The sequence below is a fragment of the Engystomops pustulosus genome, chromosome 1 (genome assembly GCF_040894005.1).
Source record: "Engystomops pustulosus chromosome 1, aEngPut4.maternal, whole genome shotgun sequence".
Classification (NCBI taxonomy): Eukaryota; Metazoa; Chordata; class Amphibia; order Anura; family Leptodactylidae; genus Engystomops; species Engystomops pustulosus.
The window spans coordinates 94,816,301-94,836,202 of record NC_092411.1 but is presented as its reverse complement, the minus strand read 5'-3'; the positions used below and the strand labels follow the sequence as shown (position 1 = coordinate 94,836,202).

At 42.0% G+C, this 19,902-nt stretch overlaps 1 protein-coding gene across 4 annotated transcripts in view; it reads left to right on the top strand.

Moving 5' to 3' along the window:
- The window catches only part of TPCN1 (two pore segment channel 1), a 46,556-nt gene that overhangs the window by 667 nt on the left and 25,987 nt on the right, over nucleotides 1–19,902 (top strand). For all 4 annotated transcript variants that reach the window (XM_072148151.1, XM_072148140.1, XM_072148131.1 and 1 more), the window contains exons 2-14: nucleotides 1,054–1,310; nucleotides 2,245–2,354; nucleotides 4,995–5,171; nucleotides 7,257–7,370; nucleotides 7,786–7,916; nucleotides 8,319–8,407; nucleotides 10,110–10,144; nucleotides 10,274–10,332; nucleotides 10,413–10,512; nucleotides 11,840–11,956; nucleotides 15,646–15,770; nucleotides 19,541–19,589; nucleotides 19,750–19,813. In XM_072148151.1, coding sequence (XP_072004252.1) covers nucleotides 1,205–1,310; nucleotides 2,245–2,354; nucleotides 4,995–5,171; nucleotides 7,257–7,370; nucleotides 7,786–7,916; nucleotides 8,319–8,407; nucleotides 10,110–10,144; nucleotides 10,274–10,332; nucleotides 10,413–10,512; nucleotides 11,840–11,956; nucleotides 15,646–15,770; nucleotides 19,541–19,589; nucleotides 19,750–19,813 — 1,276 coding nt within the window. In that variant the 5' untranslated portion in view covers nucleotides 1,054–1,204. The remainder of the gene's footprint in view (nucleotides 1–1,053; nucleotides 1,311–2,244; nucleotides 2,355–4,994; nucleotides 5,172–7,256; nucleotides 7,371–7,785; nucleotides 7,917–8,318; nucleotides 8,408–10,109; nucleotides 10,145–10,273; nucleotides 10,333–10,412; nucleotides 10,513–11,839; nucleotides 11,957–15,645; nucleotides 15,771–19,540; nucleotides 19,590–19,749; nucleotides 19,814–19,902) is intronic.

The following is a 19,902-nucleotide window of genomic DNA, read 5'->3' as shown; positions in this document are numbered from 1 at the left end:
TGCCAGGAGCACAAGACTGTAGTGGGTCCATGAAATCTGGTTAGCACACGGTCTGTTATTCTTGGTCTGACCACAGTGCAGAGGATGGGACTCCATGCATCATAGTGTTATATGATACAAGGGGTCCCTGCTTCTCAGTTGTAATCATGATTATAGTTTGGTGCTCAATACATTATATATCACTCTGGACTGTGGTCGCTTCGTGATTTACAGTCTGTTGTACCGTGCGCCTTAAAGGGAACCAGGAGACCAATTTTTAGCACCTCCCAGTCCTGACAGAACATACACCGCCAAAGAGTTTTTGTAAAAAAAAAAAAAATAGATTTTACAGATGTAACAGGTACGTTATATAGAAACTTTCAATGCTATGTGCTCTGTGACTAGGCACTTGTCCCCTGGGAGTGGCCATAGAGGAGCAGGGGTTATCGCTAGAAGAATAGAAATGACATGTTTATCTAAGGAGATGTAGATCTGGTGAAGAAGACCTGGTGGACCTGGATCATTTGTCACATAATCTCAGATTTGACATTATGGGGCACATTTACTTACCTGTTCCTGTCGCGATCCCCGAGGTGCGTTGTCCGACAAAGATGAAGCCTGACGCGATTCACCAACAATTGTGTGCCCGAGATCCTGCATCTGTTCAGCTTCTTCTTCCCGGTGTATGTGAATGCATATCTGGCGACATAATTTGCAATGTTAAATCCTGTGCATGGTCCGAATCCGTCAGATTGTCTGACGGCCCGTCCCTCGATTTGTGTCGCTTGAAAGCCGGCACTGATGTGGTAAAATCCGATCGCGTGCCCCAAAAACCCCTGTTAAATGCGGCGCAACACGGAAATCATCGGGAAACCCGACAAATATGCGGTCCGCAGACCCTTAGAAAATGAGCCCCAATGTGTAAGAAACCATTTATAAAAAGTCGGTGACCTCTTTCCAGGGCCCCAGTGCTGACCAGAAGTGATATTCTAAAATTGACCTGAAGCACCACTATAATACAAGGGAATGATTGGCTGTTATTGATACATCTTCAACTTTTTCTGTTATCTGCAGAGCCTGTGTTACTAGCGCTGTGGCCGAAAGATCTGGCGCTCCTCTTCTCTAGGCTCCTTCCATCATGTGAGACTGATTCTGCGTCTGGTTCTCCATTGTATTCCTGTCAGATTAATGAGATTAGTCTGCAGATGAAAGACGCCTAGTAACCATGTCTGTAAAGCAGGAGGATGATGAACCGCTCCTATTCACTTTAGAAGAAAATGGAGGGTGCCCTAATCCTCCAGAGGTGGATAACAACAGTGATGTGGCATTAGGTAAGGTATTTTTTTGTGGATCATTACTGCTGTGTAAATTGATTGTATTGTTCACACGAGCACCAGTGACACCAGTTATCCTAGAGAAGGGAAAAAAAATCCTTCCCAAACCAAAATAAGGCAGTCAGAAAAGCTCATCTGGTCCTGTACAAATCTCCTACAGATTACATTTAAAGCATGTAATAATGAAGCCTATATTACTGATGCTTTTTGGCAGAGCCCAATGATAGGCTATAGGCAAAAATTTTTCTGATCCTGGACAACCCCTTTAGGCCTCTTGATCAAGAACATAATGGGGACCGTAATCCGTTACACAATTTGTGGCCGGATTGTGGTCCCCATTGACATCTATAGCACCCGGTCACGGTATGGTGAGAACACGTTACCGCACTGTGACCGAGCATGGAAAAATATACATGTCATATATTTTTCTGTATTACGGCAGTGCTCACTCCTCCTCTCTCCAGCCCCCTGCTGGTTGTTCGCCTGGGCGAACATCCGTTCATGTGCATGAGGCCTTAAAGGGGTTTTCCAGGGTCCCAGAAAAGGCACTCGGTGACTGGTAAAGGAGTAAAACAAGAAAAATAAAATATACTTGCCCTGTGACCCCTTTTGCTCCTGTGACCCCAGGACACTGGTGCTTGGCATTCCCAATTCTTTTGGTAAATGCATAGAGCAAGGGCAGCAATTCTGGAACAAGCAGGCTGAGTATATTTTAATTTTTTCATATTCCTCCTAGGAGTGTCGTTGTGCACTTGTAAAACATCTTGAAATTTTGTAAGAGTAAATGGTAAATAATATTCTTCACTTCATGAGCAGAAAGGTTTTATTTTTAGAGCGTTCTGTTAATGTGTAACCAAACTGTTGGCGATCATTTGTAAACTGCAAGACTTCTTTCCTTTTTAATGAGTGTGTAAAATCTTGTTAACTTTAGCCACAGATGAGTATGAACTTCAGCCAGAAAGCATGGAGCAGGTTCATGTACCCGAGGATGTGGACCTCAGCTGGGAAACTCGCTTTCAGGAAGCTGCCATCTACCTCCAGGTCAGACCATTATGACATGAAGTTTTATTTCACATGCTGGGACAATGACACTTAAAGAAAGGAATCTAAAGTAATTCTCCTCCATTAGGTGATTAGCCATTAGATCCCTTCCCTTGTACACTGTCAGTGATAACTTCTAAATTGATAAACCACTAAGATTAGTGTTTACATTGACTTCAGCCATTGAAGCAACAAATTCTGTGTCTGCGAGATCACCAGGCGTAACTGTAGTCCAAATGCGGCAACTCATTTCCACTTCGGACATAGTTAGGTCTATTTGCGGTTAGGTGTTAAATCTATTGAATTATTTATGGAAAACAGGAGAGTGTGCGGTGAAAATGATAAAAAATTTTTTCCATGCAGCATTCGTCTTTTAGATGTATCCTAAACAGGCCCTCACTTGTTATTCTAAAATCTTGCAGGGATTAATGCTGAGGAGCAAAGGGCAATAATAACACAAATAATTAACTGTGCTGACGTTTTTCCTGCCCTATTACAGCTAGCTATCTTTTATATGTTTGTCTTGCTTTAGTTTGGTATAAAAATCTTGTTCAGACTGTTAAAATACTTTAAAGGGGTTTTCCCACGAAGGAAAGTTAGGCCCTATCCACGGGATAGGGCCTAACTTAGTGATCATTTGGGGTCTCAGTGCTGAGACCCCCGCAGATTGCAAAAATGAGGGGTCCGTCAGACTCCTCCTCACAGAATTTCTGCTCCATTAATCTCTATGGCACTGACGGAAATTGCCGAGCGCGGCGTGGATAGGGCCTGACTTTCCTTTGTGGGAAAACCCCTTTAATGTAAAGTGCTCCCATTTGCATTAAAACAATAACAATACATAACAAAATTTGGGTGGGCATGGTCTAGGTGTGACACCAAACACGTGTCAACATTTTGGTACGCATTTCTATTTTATCCCTATTCCACCCTCCCTTCCTCAGAGACAAACTCCCTCCCCCCTACCCACAACAGTCCGGACCGGGTGCAGAGTACCACAAGCATTATAGGATCCTGATGTTACATGGATGTATAGCTGGACCAGTTTACACAAATGGCAGCAGGAAATACAGTATTTACAATCATTCCAAATTAAGTGCATTTCATAAAGGCGAGTCTAGCCATATCCCCCATATCCGTTCAAATTTAGCCTTTGCTCTTTGTTTGCAATAAACACTTTTCTAACTGTATATTGTTATTTAGTTTATTAACATACGCCTCTAGCCCTGGCACGACAGGGCAAAGCCAATACACAGCACTGAGTTTCCTAGCTTGGTATAACATTCTACTAACTCCAATAGTTACCCCATCTTCCAATTATCCTGGCCTAGCAGACATAAGAGATGGACCACCGGGGTTGCCGTCCGCGTCACTCCATACACTTTAGTGATTAGATTTTTCCAGAACCTGCCCAGCTTTCAGCATTCCCAGAGCATATGTAATAGATGGGCACCTTCCATACCACATCTTGGGCATGAGTCTTCCTCACGTAAACGGACTCTATGTAGTCAGTGAGGAGTGCACTCTACACTCTATGTAGTAAGTGTAATACACAAATACAGTGAGGGGACTAGAGACAATGCCTCAGACTATTGTTCGTCTGTCAGGGGTGTTTCTCCTACTAAGTCATGTAGGGAGAGTCCTATTTTTATTTTTTATTTTTTTTTTAGATGAGATGGGTGCAGGGGTAGTGTCACTTTAGAAGCCTCTATCTTCTGTTGTATAGTTTTTGAAGCCAAATGATGAATTCAACAACACTAAAAGCTGGACATAACACAGTGTATGAATAAGCCTTTGAGTGACAATTTTGGGATATGAGATTTTCCAAATCTCATATAAATAATGCATTTTTTAACAGCTCAGAAATTAATATGTGACCTCTTTTTCATCATTATACGCTTGTCAATTTCTGCAGTGGAATTGATCAAGTTTTTCATTAAAGGGGTTTGACAAGAATCCAGGAAACCCTCATGGGAGCCAGAGCAGTGGATCCTGCTGAGGTCACTGGCCACAGCTGATCCCATAACCCTGACACGCCTGAGTCAGCTGGGAACCATAGCCTGGATTACTCCTGCATAGCACCCATGAGGTTTTTGAGGATTGTGACAGAGAAAAAATACATCCAAAGCGCCAAAAGGCTCTCATGCACTGTTGATTATCTACAATCAAATTTGCCCAATACCTGATATGTATGGGTCTCTCTAATGGAGTAAAGGATCAGGGAACCTGTCAGCAGAAAGTGATCTAATAAACCACTAACAGTATGTTGTCAAGAAGACTAAACATTTTAGATCATGTTCATGTCATTATCTTGAAAATCAATTTCGAAGTGAAATGTAAACTGGTTGTATAAGGTCACAGAAGCGAAGAGTTCAGCAATGCAGTGAAGCTCTCCTCGCCCCAGAAGGCCCTATTCATTGTAACTAATGGTCCTGCTTCCAGGGACATCATACCCGTCTCTCCTGAAGCCTGCTGACTGATATCAGTCATGACAGAGGGGATGTTCTGAGCTGGGGAGAGATTGACTTTATATTTTTCAGTATGATCTGTCTGATTAACCCAAGTTGGAAATGGTTCTAATCTTAATGTGCGTACACTAACCTAGTTCAGTAATGCATCTAATATTTGTCTTATGTTTTTCAGGAGGGAAAGAATAATGACAAGTTTTACACACATCCACGAGACGCAAAGGCGCTTGCTGCTTATCTCTTTGCTCACAATCATTTATTCTACATGCTGGAACTAAGTACTGGGCTTCTACTGCTGCTGCTTTCCCTGTGTGAAGCACCGGCTGTCCCCTTTCTTCGCCTCGACATCTATGTATGTATTAAGTGCTTGAATTCTTGCATCTGAGTTTCTACTTGGAGGCAAAGTTTCTTGAAACAGCACATCTTATCTGTCTTGTAAACGTGCCAAAGCTTGATGAAGGGGTTATCCCATGACAAGATTTATCTAGAAAATAGGGATATAAATTCGGGATGATCATTTGGGATCCAGCCTTGAGTCTCCTGTATTTAAAGGACATCAAGCATTAAAAACCATTATATTTGTCATCTATGGCCTCTTTCATTCTAAAATCAACTTTTAAAATTATGGTTATGAGCCTAGAAGGGCTTCGGGGGTCGTGCTTTCGCATCACAGGCGTTCGCATCACAGGGGCGTTTGGGAACTCCCCACAGAGCCCCTCTGGCTCATTATCATAATTTTGAAAGGAAGGAGGCCATGTTTAACAAATCTTAAGAAGGTCACCACAGTCACGGTGCGTGGATCTATGAATAAGTGTCACTGGTTTTGATGGCAAAGTTACTTTGAGGTATTTCCGTGGAATTATGGTCACTTATGTGCCTGATGCTCTATGGGAACCTTTTGAGCTTCGTGTATCAAAATTCATTAAAAAACCTGACATAAATAGGGTGGTGTGTCGTTTCTAGAATAATCCATCATTTTGTGATATTTGTAGCTTTAATAATAAAAAATTAATTTAAGTATCTCTTATTCTACATTCACAGAGAACGTGTGCCCGCCGTACCGTAGCACAGCGTGCACACATTGGCGCCGATGAGAGGAGGAGGGGTTAGCACTGCTCACCCCCACCCCTCTCCATAGAGTAACATGGGGCATGGCGCCGCATTCCTCGGCTACGGAACGGTACAGTGCCGCACGTGTGATGCACCGTACCGCTCCATAGGGCGCCGCATGCCCATTTCCAGCCTATGGGGGACGCATATATGTCGCCGTGTATACGTCCCCCAACGGCCATGTCAATGATGTGATAGTTGGTGTTCTCTTACCCCAGTATTACTAAACAGTCACTGTGAGGGATACACTGGCAGCAGGGTGCGATCTTGTAGTTCCCCTCTGCAGTTCTAGTGTTCCCAGATGTGTGGATGCAAGTCCACAACAAGTCAGTGCAGGATTTCTTACCTCACTGCCCTACTTCCTTCACAGAGATGGCTGCCATTTGCTCTGCCGCTGGATGCTGTCAGTTTGCTGTGTGTCACCAAAAATCTCTTGCATGTCACCATGCATTTCATGCCATTATTGCATGGGAGACTGGCATAGAATAATGTACACTTGGAGCAGAGAGATCTTCTGATTTCTGAATGACCACAGCAAAATTTCACCTTTTGGTGGGACACGTTGCAAGCTTAATATGTTTTTTGTATTATATTTTAACCTACCCACCAATTAAATTTTTCTGTTTTTGCAGCTCAAGTGAGCCTTCAATTTGGTATTCAAAGAAAGCTAGTATATTTTGATTTTTTTTTTAGTTTTTTATGAGAGGAAACTTCAGAAAAATAGGAAAAAACTGTAAATTTTTATAAGTTTTCATCTTATAATTTCAAATGATTACCGTTAAACAAAAAAAAATGAATACGCCTGACCGCTGCAAGATATGGCCAGCGATCGGATATGGCCGGCGAAGTGCAACAGTGTGGCGGAGCTTATTGGTATGTTCTGCTACAACAATGATTTTGACAGTGGCATTAATGGAAGAGGGCTAGGGACAGTTTTTCATTAGTATGTAAAGCTAGTCCCGTTTTTTTTTTTTTTTTAGCTATCAGGTGTCCTTTAAAGAGAGGACTGTTGCATGCGGCATAGTTAATTATGACGTAAATGTACAGATTAGAGGTGTGAGAGGGTTAAAGCGACATGGTTATAACTTAGGGGCCTCAGAAACAAAATGCTGTGAAAAAGTATAAAAATAAATAAATAGATTTGACAAAAATCATCCTGAAGTCTCTAGAAACAGAACTAGGGTATCACACTTGGTTACTTTTTATGAAGACTAATATTTTTGGTGAAAACCGAAACGGGAACATAAAGTGGAAAAAATATTTGTGTGAAATGATATGTATATTCCTCCACGTTTTATCCTTTCTTTAAATATTTTTTTTATTAAAGGTGCATGCCACACTAGAATTGCTTACCTTAGCATTGGTGGTTTTTGAACTCTACATGAAGATGAGATGGCTTGGGTGGCGGACATTTCTGAGACATCGCAGGACTATGTTGAAGGTACATTTTTGAGCAGTCAGCAATCATTCTTTACACTTTTTTTATATGATCTCAGAAGGTGGCATCAATGTATTTTGCTTAGCTTGCACAGCCTGATTTTTTAAAAAATGTTTTAGTAACTGCAACGTGTTTTAGGAAAGTAAGTATTGATGGCCTAAATTGGTTGGTCTCTCTTTGGGTAGTCAATGGATTGGACTGCCAAGACCCAACCATTAACAGACCATATGGGTTGTGCACCAATAGAAAGCACAGTTTCATGTAGGGACAAGCTGCTGTGCCAGGGTATTCATTGGAGGAGTAATATTTACTGAACTCCTTGTCATTAAGAAGATTTTTGTGGTTTATGATATTTATTTTTGTGTTGTATTTTATATAAAAGATGACAAGAACAGATTTTCTGTTTCCTTCTCTGCAGAGCTTTGTACTGTTTGTCCAGTTTGTGGAAGCTATTGTGGTGCTGATCAGGCAGACGTCCCATGTGCGTGTTACAAGAGCTCTGCGGCCTATTTTTTTAGTAGACTGCAGATACTGCGGAGCTGTCCGAAGGTAACAACGTTTTGTTTAGTTTTTTTTGTACTTGTTTTGCTATTACAAATAATTATAAAATGCTCAACAACAAAATCACTCAACAACAAAAGGTAACTAAGGGAATTATTATAATTTTTTTTAAGAATGTTGCTGTTAAAGGGGCAGAGCATCTCAGCCTTTAGAAGGGTAACTACCTTACTTTGGTAAGGTTTTGGGATAGTGGCCAACCCCTTTAAGGGCATCTTTTTGCAAATATTGTATTTTTTTTAATTATACAATTTGCCATAGTTTACATGGATATTTAAAAGTTAATCCCAATATAATAGAGAGGGATACATTTAGAACATTGTAGTGACAATATGCTGTGGGTTAGCAAGAATCTCATATAAAGAATATGTTCTTTGTCTATTTGTTTTACAGAAATCTGCGTCAAATTTTCCAGTCTCTACCACCTTTTATAGATATTCTACTACTACTCTTATTCTTCATGGTTATTTTTGCTATCCTGGGTATGTTTTTTGTTTTGTTTTTTGTTTTTTTTTTAAATTTAATTTGAATTTTATTTGTTGCTGTTTACCATAGGCACCATGATGAACCAGAGGCACTATGACTGTGGTAATCTTCTCCTTCAATCTAAAATGAACTTTTTAAATTCTGCTAATGAGCCTGCGCGCCATGTGCAGCTTTATTAGAATCCTCCATGCTCTGGTTTCACAGGCTGTGACACACAAGATTAGGTCTCCCCGCTGCTCACTTGGCGCCACCTTCTCCCTCTGTTTGCAGTAATCTAAAGGCAGCAGCCCCCAGAGGGATGGGGGAAGGGCACAGGATAATAGCCTTTGAACCCAGAGGGGCTTTGGGAACACCCCCATAGCACTTGTGACTCATTAGCATAATGTTTAATTTAGTGTTTAAAGGAAGGAGGCCATGGATAAGAGATATAAGAAGATTACCACAGTCACAGTAGCTGAATCTGCAAGGAAGTGTCCCTGGTTTATCATGCTTGATTTTGATGGTAGATTTTCTTTAAAGGGATCTTGTCATCAGGTTTTGACATTTCAACTAGTTCAACAGGTTCTTGTAGCATCTTGACCACACACACACACACACACACACACACACACACACACACACACACACACACACACACACACACACACACACTTTCTTTTATCATATTTATCTCTAGAGCCCACAGTTTAAAGGGAACCTGTCACAATTCTTTTCACACATACAGCTAAAAATTGTCTCCCTCAGATCCCTATAACAATCAACTTTATAACCTTGCCTGGCATATAGCCACATCTAGACCAAGTGAGAGGGGACATAGCTTCCTCGGGCTGAATCCAGCAGCTCTTCCTATGCCTTCTAAGCATTCAGCAAGTAATGTCATGTGACCAGGGTGTTATCATCTAAGGTCCTTTAACCCCCCTAACATTAGCAAACTATATCCCATGCATATATCTGATCACATGAAATCAGCCTGCATGGACTTCTACTCCTATCCTCCATATATGTGTGTTGTTCAAGTCCATGTTTCAAGTTCACGTTTTTTTTTTTTCTTGGTCCTTGCCTAATTCATTGTCCGTAACGTTTCTGTATGTCAAATGTTTGTGTTTGACATGTTTTGTTTCTCAAAATTGGCGCATTTCACTTTAAAAAAAAAAAAAAATAGCCCCCTGTGCCTTTTCCTACGCATTCTGCTAGATGGAGTGGCTTACTCAAAAACTAAGTGATAAATGTCCCCCATTGTGTCCGTGCCATATGAGGACTATAACAGTCTTAAAACTGGAGTCAGCTCTATATGCATTCACCAACACTGGCTTGTAATCTACGCTAATCGCCATCACCACCTTAAGGTTGCCCATATGCAACGATCGATCGAGCGATCTTGACAAAATAAGTCAGGAGATGTGTTGGCTGTCACCCAACTGCATACTTGTCAACTATTCCGAATTCAGGCTCCACTATAAAGTGGATTTTCTTATGGAGTTTGTGGTGGCCCTTAATCTTGCTATATGTAATGTTGCAACTATTCATCAGATGAGGAATGCAGCATTGAATTCCAGTATTCCTGATCCTTTGTCTTCATTGAACCGGATGTTCCATAGTGGCTTACTCCCCTTTTCCCTTTCGGAGCATAGTAAATCAGATCAGCCAATCTGAGTGTGCATGTGTTTGAAATGCTTTTTTCATTTTGTTTCTTGTTAGGATTCTACTTGTTTTCTCCTAATCCATCTGATCCGGTAAGATATAAATTCCGGTACAGTTTTTGTTTTGTCTCTTTGGTGTACTATTTTACATAGTTGTAGACTGCATTAGATAGACACAGTTATATCTGATATTATTCCTTAAATTACTTTATTTTTTGACAGTATTTCAGTACTCTTGAGAACAGCCTGGTTAGTCTGTTTGTACTTTTGACAACTGCCAAGTAAGTGATTGTCTTTCTTATGCTCTAGCTGTACAAATTTCTAGATGCTTCTTGATAACACTAAGTTTTCTGTGTTGTAGTTTTCCTGATGTTATGATGCCAGCATATTCACGCAATCGATGGTCCTGCATCTTTTTCATTGTTTACTTGTCTATTGAGCTGTATTTCATCATGAACCTGGTGAGCCAACTACAAAGCATGTCCTATATAGGGGTTGATTATAAGGTAACAAAATTCCTAATTTCAGGATAGATTGACATTGGTGCCCATGTTATGCGGTCATATGTAATCACAAACCACACACACAAAAAAAGAAAAAAAAATATTTTACCATAATTTGCCCCCCGCCTCCAACATAGACTGAAAGTAAATGCCACCCTGTAGGCGTGTGGAGTCTTATAGCCCTGGATTTTCCACTAGGGGGATTCTGGCACCACACCTCTTTTAGCTCTTGTGTAAGGCAGAACCCGCAAGGGAGCTAAAAGAGGTGTGGTTTTTCCTTATCCCAACCTGGAAAACTTTGCATATTTTGCCAGAATCCCCCTAGCGGAGCATCCATGGCTATAAGACTCCACACACCTACACGGTGGCCTAGTCACAAGCCTCTCACCCAGCCAAACCAGTTCCCTACACGGTACTGAGGAGACCCAACCAGGTCCAAACATTGCTGTCTACAGTTGGGAGTCTGTTCCTTCTGCATAAATATACTGGTTTGGTTTTAATCCCGCATCATGTCATAGCTCCCTTGACATAGGTCATGCTTGATGTCAAGGGAGCTGCCTTACAAGGTAGCTCAAAGAGGCATCGTTTTCCTTATCCCATCCTGGAAAACTTTGCATAGATTCGTATAGACACTGAGCTGTCAATCAAAAGAAGGAGCCATGTTGTTCACTGGCAGCCTTAATTTAAAGTTAGCGCTTCTTTAACCTTTAACCCTAAAGTAAGCCAATAAAGTGAATCGTTTCACTTGATAATGGTATGTTGTGATCACACAGAAATTATGCAGCAAAAATACTTGCTGGGACATATGCCAACGAATGAGTAACCTTTTCAAACAGATTCTCTGCAAATTATCATTTATAGCCTATCCAATCAGACATTGATGACCTTCCCTGCTGAAATCCTGATAGAAACTATTGATTTTATTGGCTTACTTTAGGGTTGAAGGTTATAGAAAGTTTTAAATTTAAGGAAACCTACTATCACGGATCTACCTAAAATAGATCCAATAGATCCTTTAGTCTGGTCGAGCCCTATGGTATTTTTGATTAAACTTTTAGTACAGCAGAAGTTTGATATATGCAAATTTTATCTGGAGGCTACTGGGGCATGATTAAATTTTTACAAGCTTCTGCTTGTAATACCATGATGCTATCGGAACTACCTTATTAGGGTTATTACTATTCCCTTAATTGTAACACGCAAGTGTTAACAGCCTCCAAGCCGATTGGGTTTTTTTGCAAAGTTAAAAATCTGCCTTTTCTTTCCTTTGTTTTCCATTCTTTAGCTTCTAGCAGTCGTGTTTGATACTTTCAATGACATAGAGAAAAAGAAGTTCAAATCTCTGCTTCTACACAAACGCACAGCTACACAGCACAGCTACCAGCTGCTACTCAACCCACAGGTAAACAAATGGACAATTAATAATTATTAATTTGCTGGTGATTTATTTCTGTAATAACATGATCAAGTGAGAACACAATCTCACAAATATATCTTGAATATCTAGTCAGTTCATATCCAAAACATCCCGAGAATCTCTTTGTCTTATGCGCTCAACTGTCAGAAGCAGAATAAATGTATTTTGGTAAGGCTTCAAAAAGTAGAAGAGGACAAACATAAGCAGGTATACATGTAGTTACATAATTTTGGGACTATAATATGCAACTGGCTATAAATAGTTTGTTGCATATCTTTTCAACAAAAAAAATCGATAGTACAAGTGAATGCCAGAACCTCGTCATATATCTTATCAGAGCAAAACTCTCAGGAGATCAATAAGGTATTAGGGTACATCACAATCAATGTGGAGAGAAATGGAGAGCAGTGAGTCATAGCAGCTAGACCTCTACCAGCTAAAACGTGAGAAGAAATACGTAGACGGGGAAGTAAGAAAAAAATCTACACTGCAAGTAAAATATCGCCCCAATTCTCTGTAATGCCCTAACTTGCACCCATCAGACTAATACCAACTTCCAGAGTTTCAAATGTGCCCTAAATCCTATCTCTTCTGGTACATGAACTTCAGCACACATACATCTCAACTAAAAGCCTAGAAGAGGGGTGCACAACCTACACCGATGGCCCACATGCAGCCGTTTTAGCCATGAGTTGAGTCCAGTGAGTGAGAGTCTCCATAACTGTTGGATGTGTTCATGGGTGCAGGTGGCTGATTGGCGCTCGGCTCTGGGTCCTACTCTCAGGTCTTTTCCTGCTGGTTGTATGCATCAAAGTCAGAACACAGAGTAGAGTGGCCCCAAGAGTGTTAAGTACTTGTCAGTGTACTACTCTCAGACCCTCCAACCAGTGTAGTACACAGAGCAGAGCAGCACATGGAGAAGAGAAGAACAGCTAGGAAAGGGGAGGATTTTTTTCTTGTGTTCCCAAGGGGAGGGGGTCGTCCATATTTGCCTGCTTTGGGGGTTTCCAGTATTAGTAGTTTCATGCTCTGGGGGTCTCCAGTGTTGTTATTATTGTCTTCTCTGGGAGTCTCTCCAGTATTATTATTATTGTCTTCTCTGGGGGTCTCTCCAATATTATTGTTGTCTGCACTGGGGTCTCCAGTACTATTATTATCTGCAGAGCACACTATTATTGTGTGCTCTGAAAGCAGTGTTTGGTTGCTGGGTGGTATTTATTGCTGTATTGTGGTATTTATAATCTCTGGGTTGGCATTTTGTGCTGTACTGTGGTTTTTGGTGCATCTAGGTTACTAGTTACTGATGCGGCCCCTTAAAGTTGAGCATTATGACAGTGTGGCCCTTGGAAAAATAAATGTCCACACCTAGTATCAATCATTAGTTCAGGAATAGGACAGACATTATAAAATAAAATAAATTTAATATGTTTTATAATATATTTGTGGAGTTAGAGTCGGTCCATTTTTATCTCAAATCCGACTCCACAGCCCTGGTTCTTTGTGGACCCTTGTGTTGGTTTGGTTTTGTGTGAGTCATGATTTTGGTGGTAGGTCTTGGTTTTGATGTTTGAGTTTGGCATGACTGTCGTAGGGAAACTTCATAATTATTAGAGGTAGGAGCCCCTTCCCTTGAAATTATTCTACTTGTCCCTAAACCAGGCCAGGATTCTTGGGCCATAAATCCAGTATCCACAGGAACCAGATCCTATGATAAACCTAGTGGTCTGAGTGGGGGTTCTATCAACATCCAAAACAGAGGTTGCCAAAATGTTATGCACATTTAGAAACCCCCTTTAAAGGGTGCAATTAAATATTTCCCAAATTGTTACTATTGTTAGCATCGTGTTTAGCATGTATGTGTGCAGAACATTATATGGAGAAAATATGCGTGTAGGGAGCCCGCATGGCAAGGTATCATATTAAGATTTTGAGGCATTGGTATCGTAACATACTTGGTTGTAAAAGAACATCGTCATATGTCCATGTCCTCACAGGCGGGGGGGGGGGGGGGAGCTTGGGGGGATGTTGGAATCTTACTTAGGTGTTAAGTGTCACCATAGCAAATTGGCATCCCTAGCGGATAGATTGATCGCTTATTTCTGCTTCCACAGGTACCAGACTTATAACATCACATAATGTATTCGCCTCTGATTTTTATTCTCTTTTGTTTTACCAAGCTGTTTATTTTTGCACTTTATGTATACTGTATGTCTGTTTTTTTAATGTTTTGTATGGTAACCCCTTTGTGCAAACTGTCCCTTTTTGATATATAAACTTCAATTTAATGAGTCTTCTCGTGTTCTAACAATTCCATAACTCAGAAGAGAAGTTACCTAAATGTATTGCTTAACTAGTAAGTGTTATAATGTATTTGGTCATTTTTTAACGCAAAGGGGGATTTACTAATTGTGGCGCAAGCACGACTGTCGGCTTCAGAGATCAGTCTCCGGAAAGCACAGCTCAATGTGTTAAAGTGGTGCACGGCTGTAAGTTACTAATGGGTAGATGAAACAAATCAGTCATGCGCCAAATAAATTCTGACATCAATGAGATGTGCGCCATAATTTTACATGGACTGCGCCTTAATTTTGCACTCTGACTATTTTATTCCTGGTCTGTTGTGCGCCAAAAATTGCACCTAAAAATGGCGACAAAAACCACATAAATGTGACGGAAAATGTGGAAAAGTTAGGCCACGCCCACTTGCGGCAAAAAAAGACGGATGAGTCGGGATAGTCGGAAACATCTGTTCTTTCTGGTGCAAACTCATTATAAATGATCAGCAACCCTTTTGCGCCTAAAAAAAACGTGAGTTCCCGGCAATTTTTTTGCCGCAAGTACGATAATACATCTGCCCCAAAGTGTCTCATCAGCCTTATAGGACAAGTGGTGGCTGCGTAAAGGAAAGCTACCATTTGCTTCTATGCACTATGAACCAAACATACTTTGAGAATGCTGTAGCTACAGTGATGCAGAAATATATCTTGTTTAATCCCTGATCCAAGTGGTTTTGCTAAAAATAAATTATAAAATTCTGATAGTGAGGCTCTTTCTCGCTCCTACGGCTGGCTCAGCATTTCTCCTCATCCTAATTATACACTGCTTCAGCCTTGTCCTGCCCAGCATAAGCTGTGAATAGTAATCACTGTGTTGGCCCTGGCAGGGAGAAGTAATCATTCGCTGCACCATCCCCCAGCTGCTGTGCATGAGTCATCCAGCTGAGGTTAATTTTCCCTGTCTGGACAGTTCAAGAAGGTCTGTGTGCAATCTATTTATGTAGACACCCAGCTTTCCCAAGGTGCTGAATTTTATAATTCTTTTCTGAGCAGAACCACTCGGCTCAGGGATTAAACAAGATATCAGTGTAGATACAGCATTCTCAAGATATGTTTGGTTAACAATGCATAAAAACAAATGGTATATTTAATTTAAATAGCTTGGCTTTTGGAAGGTGGAGAGTTGTCATTGATTGATCAGTGTGACCCAGCAGGCTATTTTCCTGAACTTAAGTCTGTGATACTGCAATGACCTAGCAAGTTTAGGTTTTATGCAGGGTCAGATTCTCATAGAAGTTTATATTATGGAGGGTAAAAGGGACCGGTTAGATCTGATTTGTGACTTTAAATGGATGCAAGTTCTATGTTTTATGTTTATCGAAAATCTACCTTTTCCAGGGCCCCACAGGAATTTCTTTCCGACAGTTTGATGGAATGATGAGATTCTACAAGCCCCGGATGTCCACTCAAGATCGATACCTATGTTTTAGGGCTTTGAAACTCAACAGGACAGATAACCTCAGGTAAATGTCCACCTGGCCAATCACAGTCATGTCTAGTTGCTAGGGGAGTAAAGCTTTCTATTGGCTGCTCTACAGTCCATTATGTCCCGGTTATACAAAGCTGCCGAACGGAGGCGCCAAACCTTGTGTCTGCTCATGTCTATTGGGAACCAATAATCCACATCACCTTTGAGTTGACCCATCATTGAGTTGGCCACCAGTCAGCAGAAAAGGAAAGGGATGATCAGAAAATTAAGACCTATATAGTTTCTTCAAGTTTTGTTTCAGGAATGTCAAAAAAGGCTGACAAATAGCGGAGAAAATGTATGTTCTAGTACAGTGGTGGCGAACCTATGGCACGGGTGCCAGAGGTGGCACTCAGAGCCCTTTCTGTGGGCACCCTGGCCATCACCCCAACACAAAGTTTGCCAGATACGACACAAGGCTTTCTCCTGTGGTCCAGGACGTTTTTAAAAATGAAATCCTTGGCTGTCAAGACTACAGGAGGAGCCAGAAGGTGTGGATAGAGATGGATTGCCATTCCAGCTACTGCTCTGCATCCCTTGATTCTGGGGATCCTGAGGGGAAAGCTACAATCCAAATTTCTCCATCTTTATATTGTATTGGTGAACTCAAGACACTGATACGTATAAAACCTGTGATACAGCTGGGATCAATAAGTTACTGCTTTAATTGTCATGTTGGCACTTTGATGGGTTACAGGTGGGTTTTGGTTGAAGCTTGGGCACTCTGTCCCCAAAACTTTCGCCATCACTGCTCTAAACTGTCTACTCTATATATACACATTTATATAGACATATAGGGGCAGATTTACTTACCCGGTCCATTTGCGATCCAGCGGCGCATTCTCTGCGCTGTATTCGGGTCCGGCCGGGATTTAATAAGGCAGTTCCTCCGCCATCCACCAGGTGGCGCTGCTGCGCTGAAAAGCATCTGAACGCGCCAGAGTTCACCGGCTCGGGCTGAGTGAAGGTAAGCGCGTCCCAAGCGACACATTTTCCGTTCTTAAATGTGGCGTTTTTTCCGAATACGTCGGGTTTTCGTTAGGCCACGCCCCCCGATTTCCATTGCGCGCATGCCGGCGCCGATGCACCACAATCCGATCCCGTGCGCCAAAATCCCGGGGCAATTCAGGTACAATCGGCGAAAATCGGAAAAATATTCGGGTAACACGTCGGGAAAACACGAATCGGGACCTTAGTAAATGACCCCCATACTGTATGTTCTGTAGAGAGATATTACTTTGGGGTAAAGTTAATATGTGGAATGTTCCTGCTGCGATCATTAATTCCATGAGTGTGGGATTGAGAGCTGGCAGTTACCTTCCCTTTCTGACAATCGCCTCCATGCACGTGGGAAAGACTTTTTTTTAATGCCGGAATAAAGTGTAAAAAAATATAAACAAGTTTATGCATCTCGTCTTATAATTTATGCATTTCTTCCTCGCAATGTGTTACCAATCAGTGTGAACAATAACAGGCTGCAGATTTCAGATCTGCCGTAATCTTGTCCAATTGCCTGGGGCCCCGGAATCCTGGGGACCCCACAAAATGTTGGGATCCAAGTTCACTGGATGGATTGTCCCAATGACACCATCCAACCCCTCCATGCTTCCCTGCTTTGAAGACTCACAACCAGTCCTTGGTGTAACATGGAGGTGCTGCCGGGTGCCGCTTTCCTCCTCCACTTCTTGGGTCCGTTTCTTCCCCTCTGGTTTAGACCCCCAGGAAGAGTCTGAGAACAATGGTCAGCAGAGCTGTGCCGCAGCAAGGGGAGCAGATCAGCGTTAGGTGTTATGTCTGTCTTCTGCCTCTTTATATACCAGTGGTGGCAAACCTATGGCACGGGGGCCGGAGGTGCCAGTCAGAGCCCTTTCTGTGGGCACTCAGGCCATCACCCCAGGACAGAGTTCACCAAACAGGACCAAACCCATTAAAACTTCCTGTTGTCCAAGGCAACTTGGAGAGAACCTATAATGAAAGTCTGAATTTGCCCTTCTTCTTTCAACTGTATTGGTGGCCTCAGGCGGCCGATACAATTGAAAGAAGTGGAAGAACAGGTAGCAGTAAGTTACCGCTTAAAGTGCCACGTTGGCACTTAACGGTAAATAAGTGGATTTTGGTTGTAGTTTGGGCACTTTGTCTCTAAAAGGTTCGCCATCACTGTTCTAGTATGTCCACGCTCTAAACATTTGGTCACAAAATTTAGTCCTTGGTTTATTACATCTGCACCCATGTGAAGATCACATATTCAGTAGGGCAGATTTACTAATACTAACAGGCCCCATGCACGCAAACCTTGTGGGGGTGAATATAGCTTGTCGCCTTATATACATCCCCATAGACAGCAATAGTTGCTGTGCGCATTACGTTGTGCATAATGAATGCTCACCGTAACGTGCCTTGGCCACAAAAGAGGTGGAGCAAGCTCTAACTTTATCTGCAAGAATGGGCATGCAGCATTATTTTCTATGGAGAGAGGAGGGGTGAGCTCAACGCGCCTGCCGTATGGCCGCCCTGTTTTGGCCCGGGCGATGGTACATTTATGTGCATATAGTCATAAATTGCAGCAAAACCTCTAGTATCAGTCACTGTGATAAATGGTGCAGTTTGAGACTAAGTAATCTAATTTCATTTTACCTAAAGGGTGGCTTATTATGTGACAAAAAGGAGTTCACAATGTCATGTATATACAAGTCCCTCCTCTCATTTGAACCCATTTTTAATGAAGCCACATCCTCCTATTATAAAAAGTGTTATAAACCAGTGGTCCTTAACCTTTTTTTGCTCAGGGACTGGCTGTGAGCATACATTTTTTTCAGAGACCGGAGGGCGTGGGTCGGTGGTCTGGTGTGTAGCCAAAAATGTATAGCTTATATTGTCCCATTTCCTGAAGAAGTGCCCCCCCCACACTTATTTTATCCCCTTTCCTGCCCCTCTCCTCTCATGTCCCCTTTCCTGTAGCTGCCTCCCTCCTCTCATGTCCCCTTTCCTGTACTTGCCCCCTCCTCCCATCTTCCATTTCCTATAGCTGGCCCCCTCCTCTCATGCCCCTCTTCCTGTAGCTGCCTCCTCCCATGTCCCCTTAACTGTAGCATGTCCACCCCTCCCATGTCCCCTTAACTGTAGCATGTCCACCCCTCCCATGTCCCCTTTCCTTTAGCTGCCCCCTCCTCCCATGTCCACTTTTCTAAAGCTGCTTCCCTCCTCTCATGCCCCCTTCCTCCCACGCCCCTTTCTTGTAGCTGCCCCCTTCCTCCCACGCCCCTTTCTTGTAGCTGCCCCCTCCTCCCATGTCCCCCTTTCCTGTACTTGCCCCCTCCTCCCATGTTCCCTTTCCTATTGCTGCCCCCTCCTCTCATGTCCCTTTTCCTGTAGCTGCCCCTTCCCATGTCCCCTTAATTGTAGCATGTCCACACCTCCCATGTCTTCTTTTCTATATGTAGAAGAAAATAGATTGTACTCCGGCACCGAGGGATCTTTTAAAATCTTCAAAACTTTATTTTTCTTAAGAAGTCAAAAAATATTGCAGAGTTACAAACTTCACTTCTCTTCCGCGTTGCATGACTCTGTTGCTGGCGGACACTATTTGTTGACATCATCACACGCAGCGGCAATGGAGCCATGCATTAACGCGGAAGAGAAGTGAAGAAGAGAAGACAGCTGTGGGGGAACCATATGGAATTAAAATCCTCTGGGTATAAAGGATTTAACTTTTCCATGCTGGTTTATTCTGTAAATCCTAGTTTTATGTAATTTGTATTTTTGCAGGTTGAAAGAATTTTACCATTTTTACGAAGTGGTGGACTTTAAGTGGAAGGTAAGGGGACAGCTACATTCTCCTATTCATGTAATGTAGTCAACTTTATAGTCAATAGGACTCGCTGTTGATCATAGCTTCTAGCTAGGTCTTAGTTGAATTTGATTCTTCTGAAAAATTTTGTGATTAGAGATGTAAGATTACCTTTTATATTTAACAGGTACAACGCATCAGAGAGCACTGGTTTGATGACTTGCCCCCTACAGCACTCCTTATTTTCAAAGGTGAGAGTTTTTTCTAGATACACCATCTGCTCCATTTTATCATTTATCATGTGGAAAAGTGCCTATACATCATTTAATGAATCTATGTA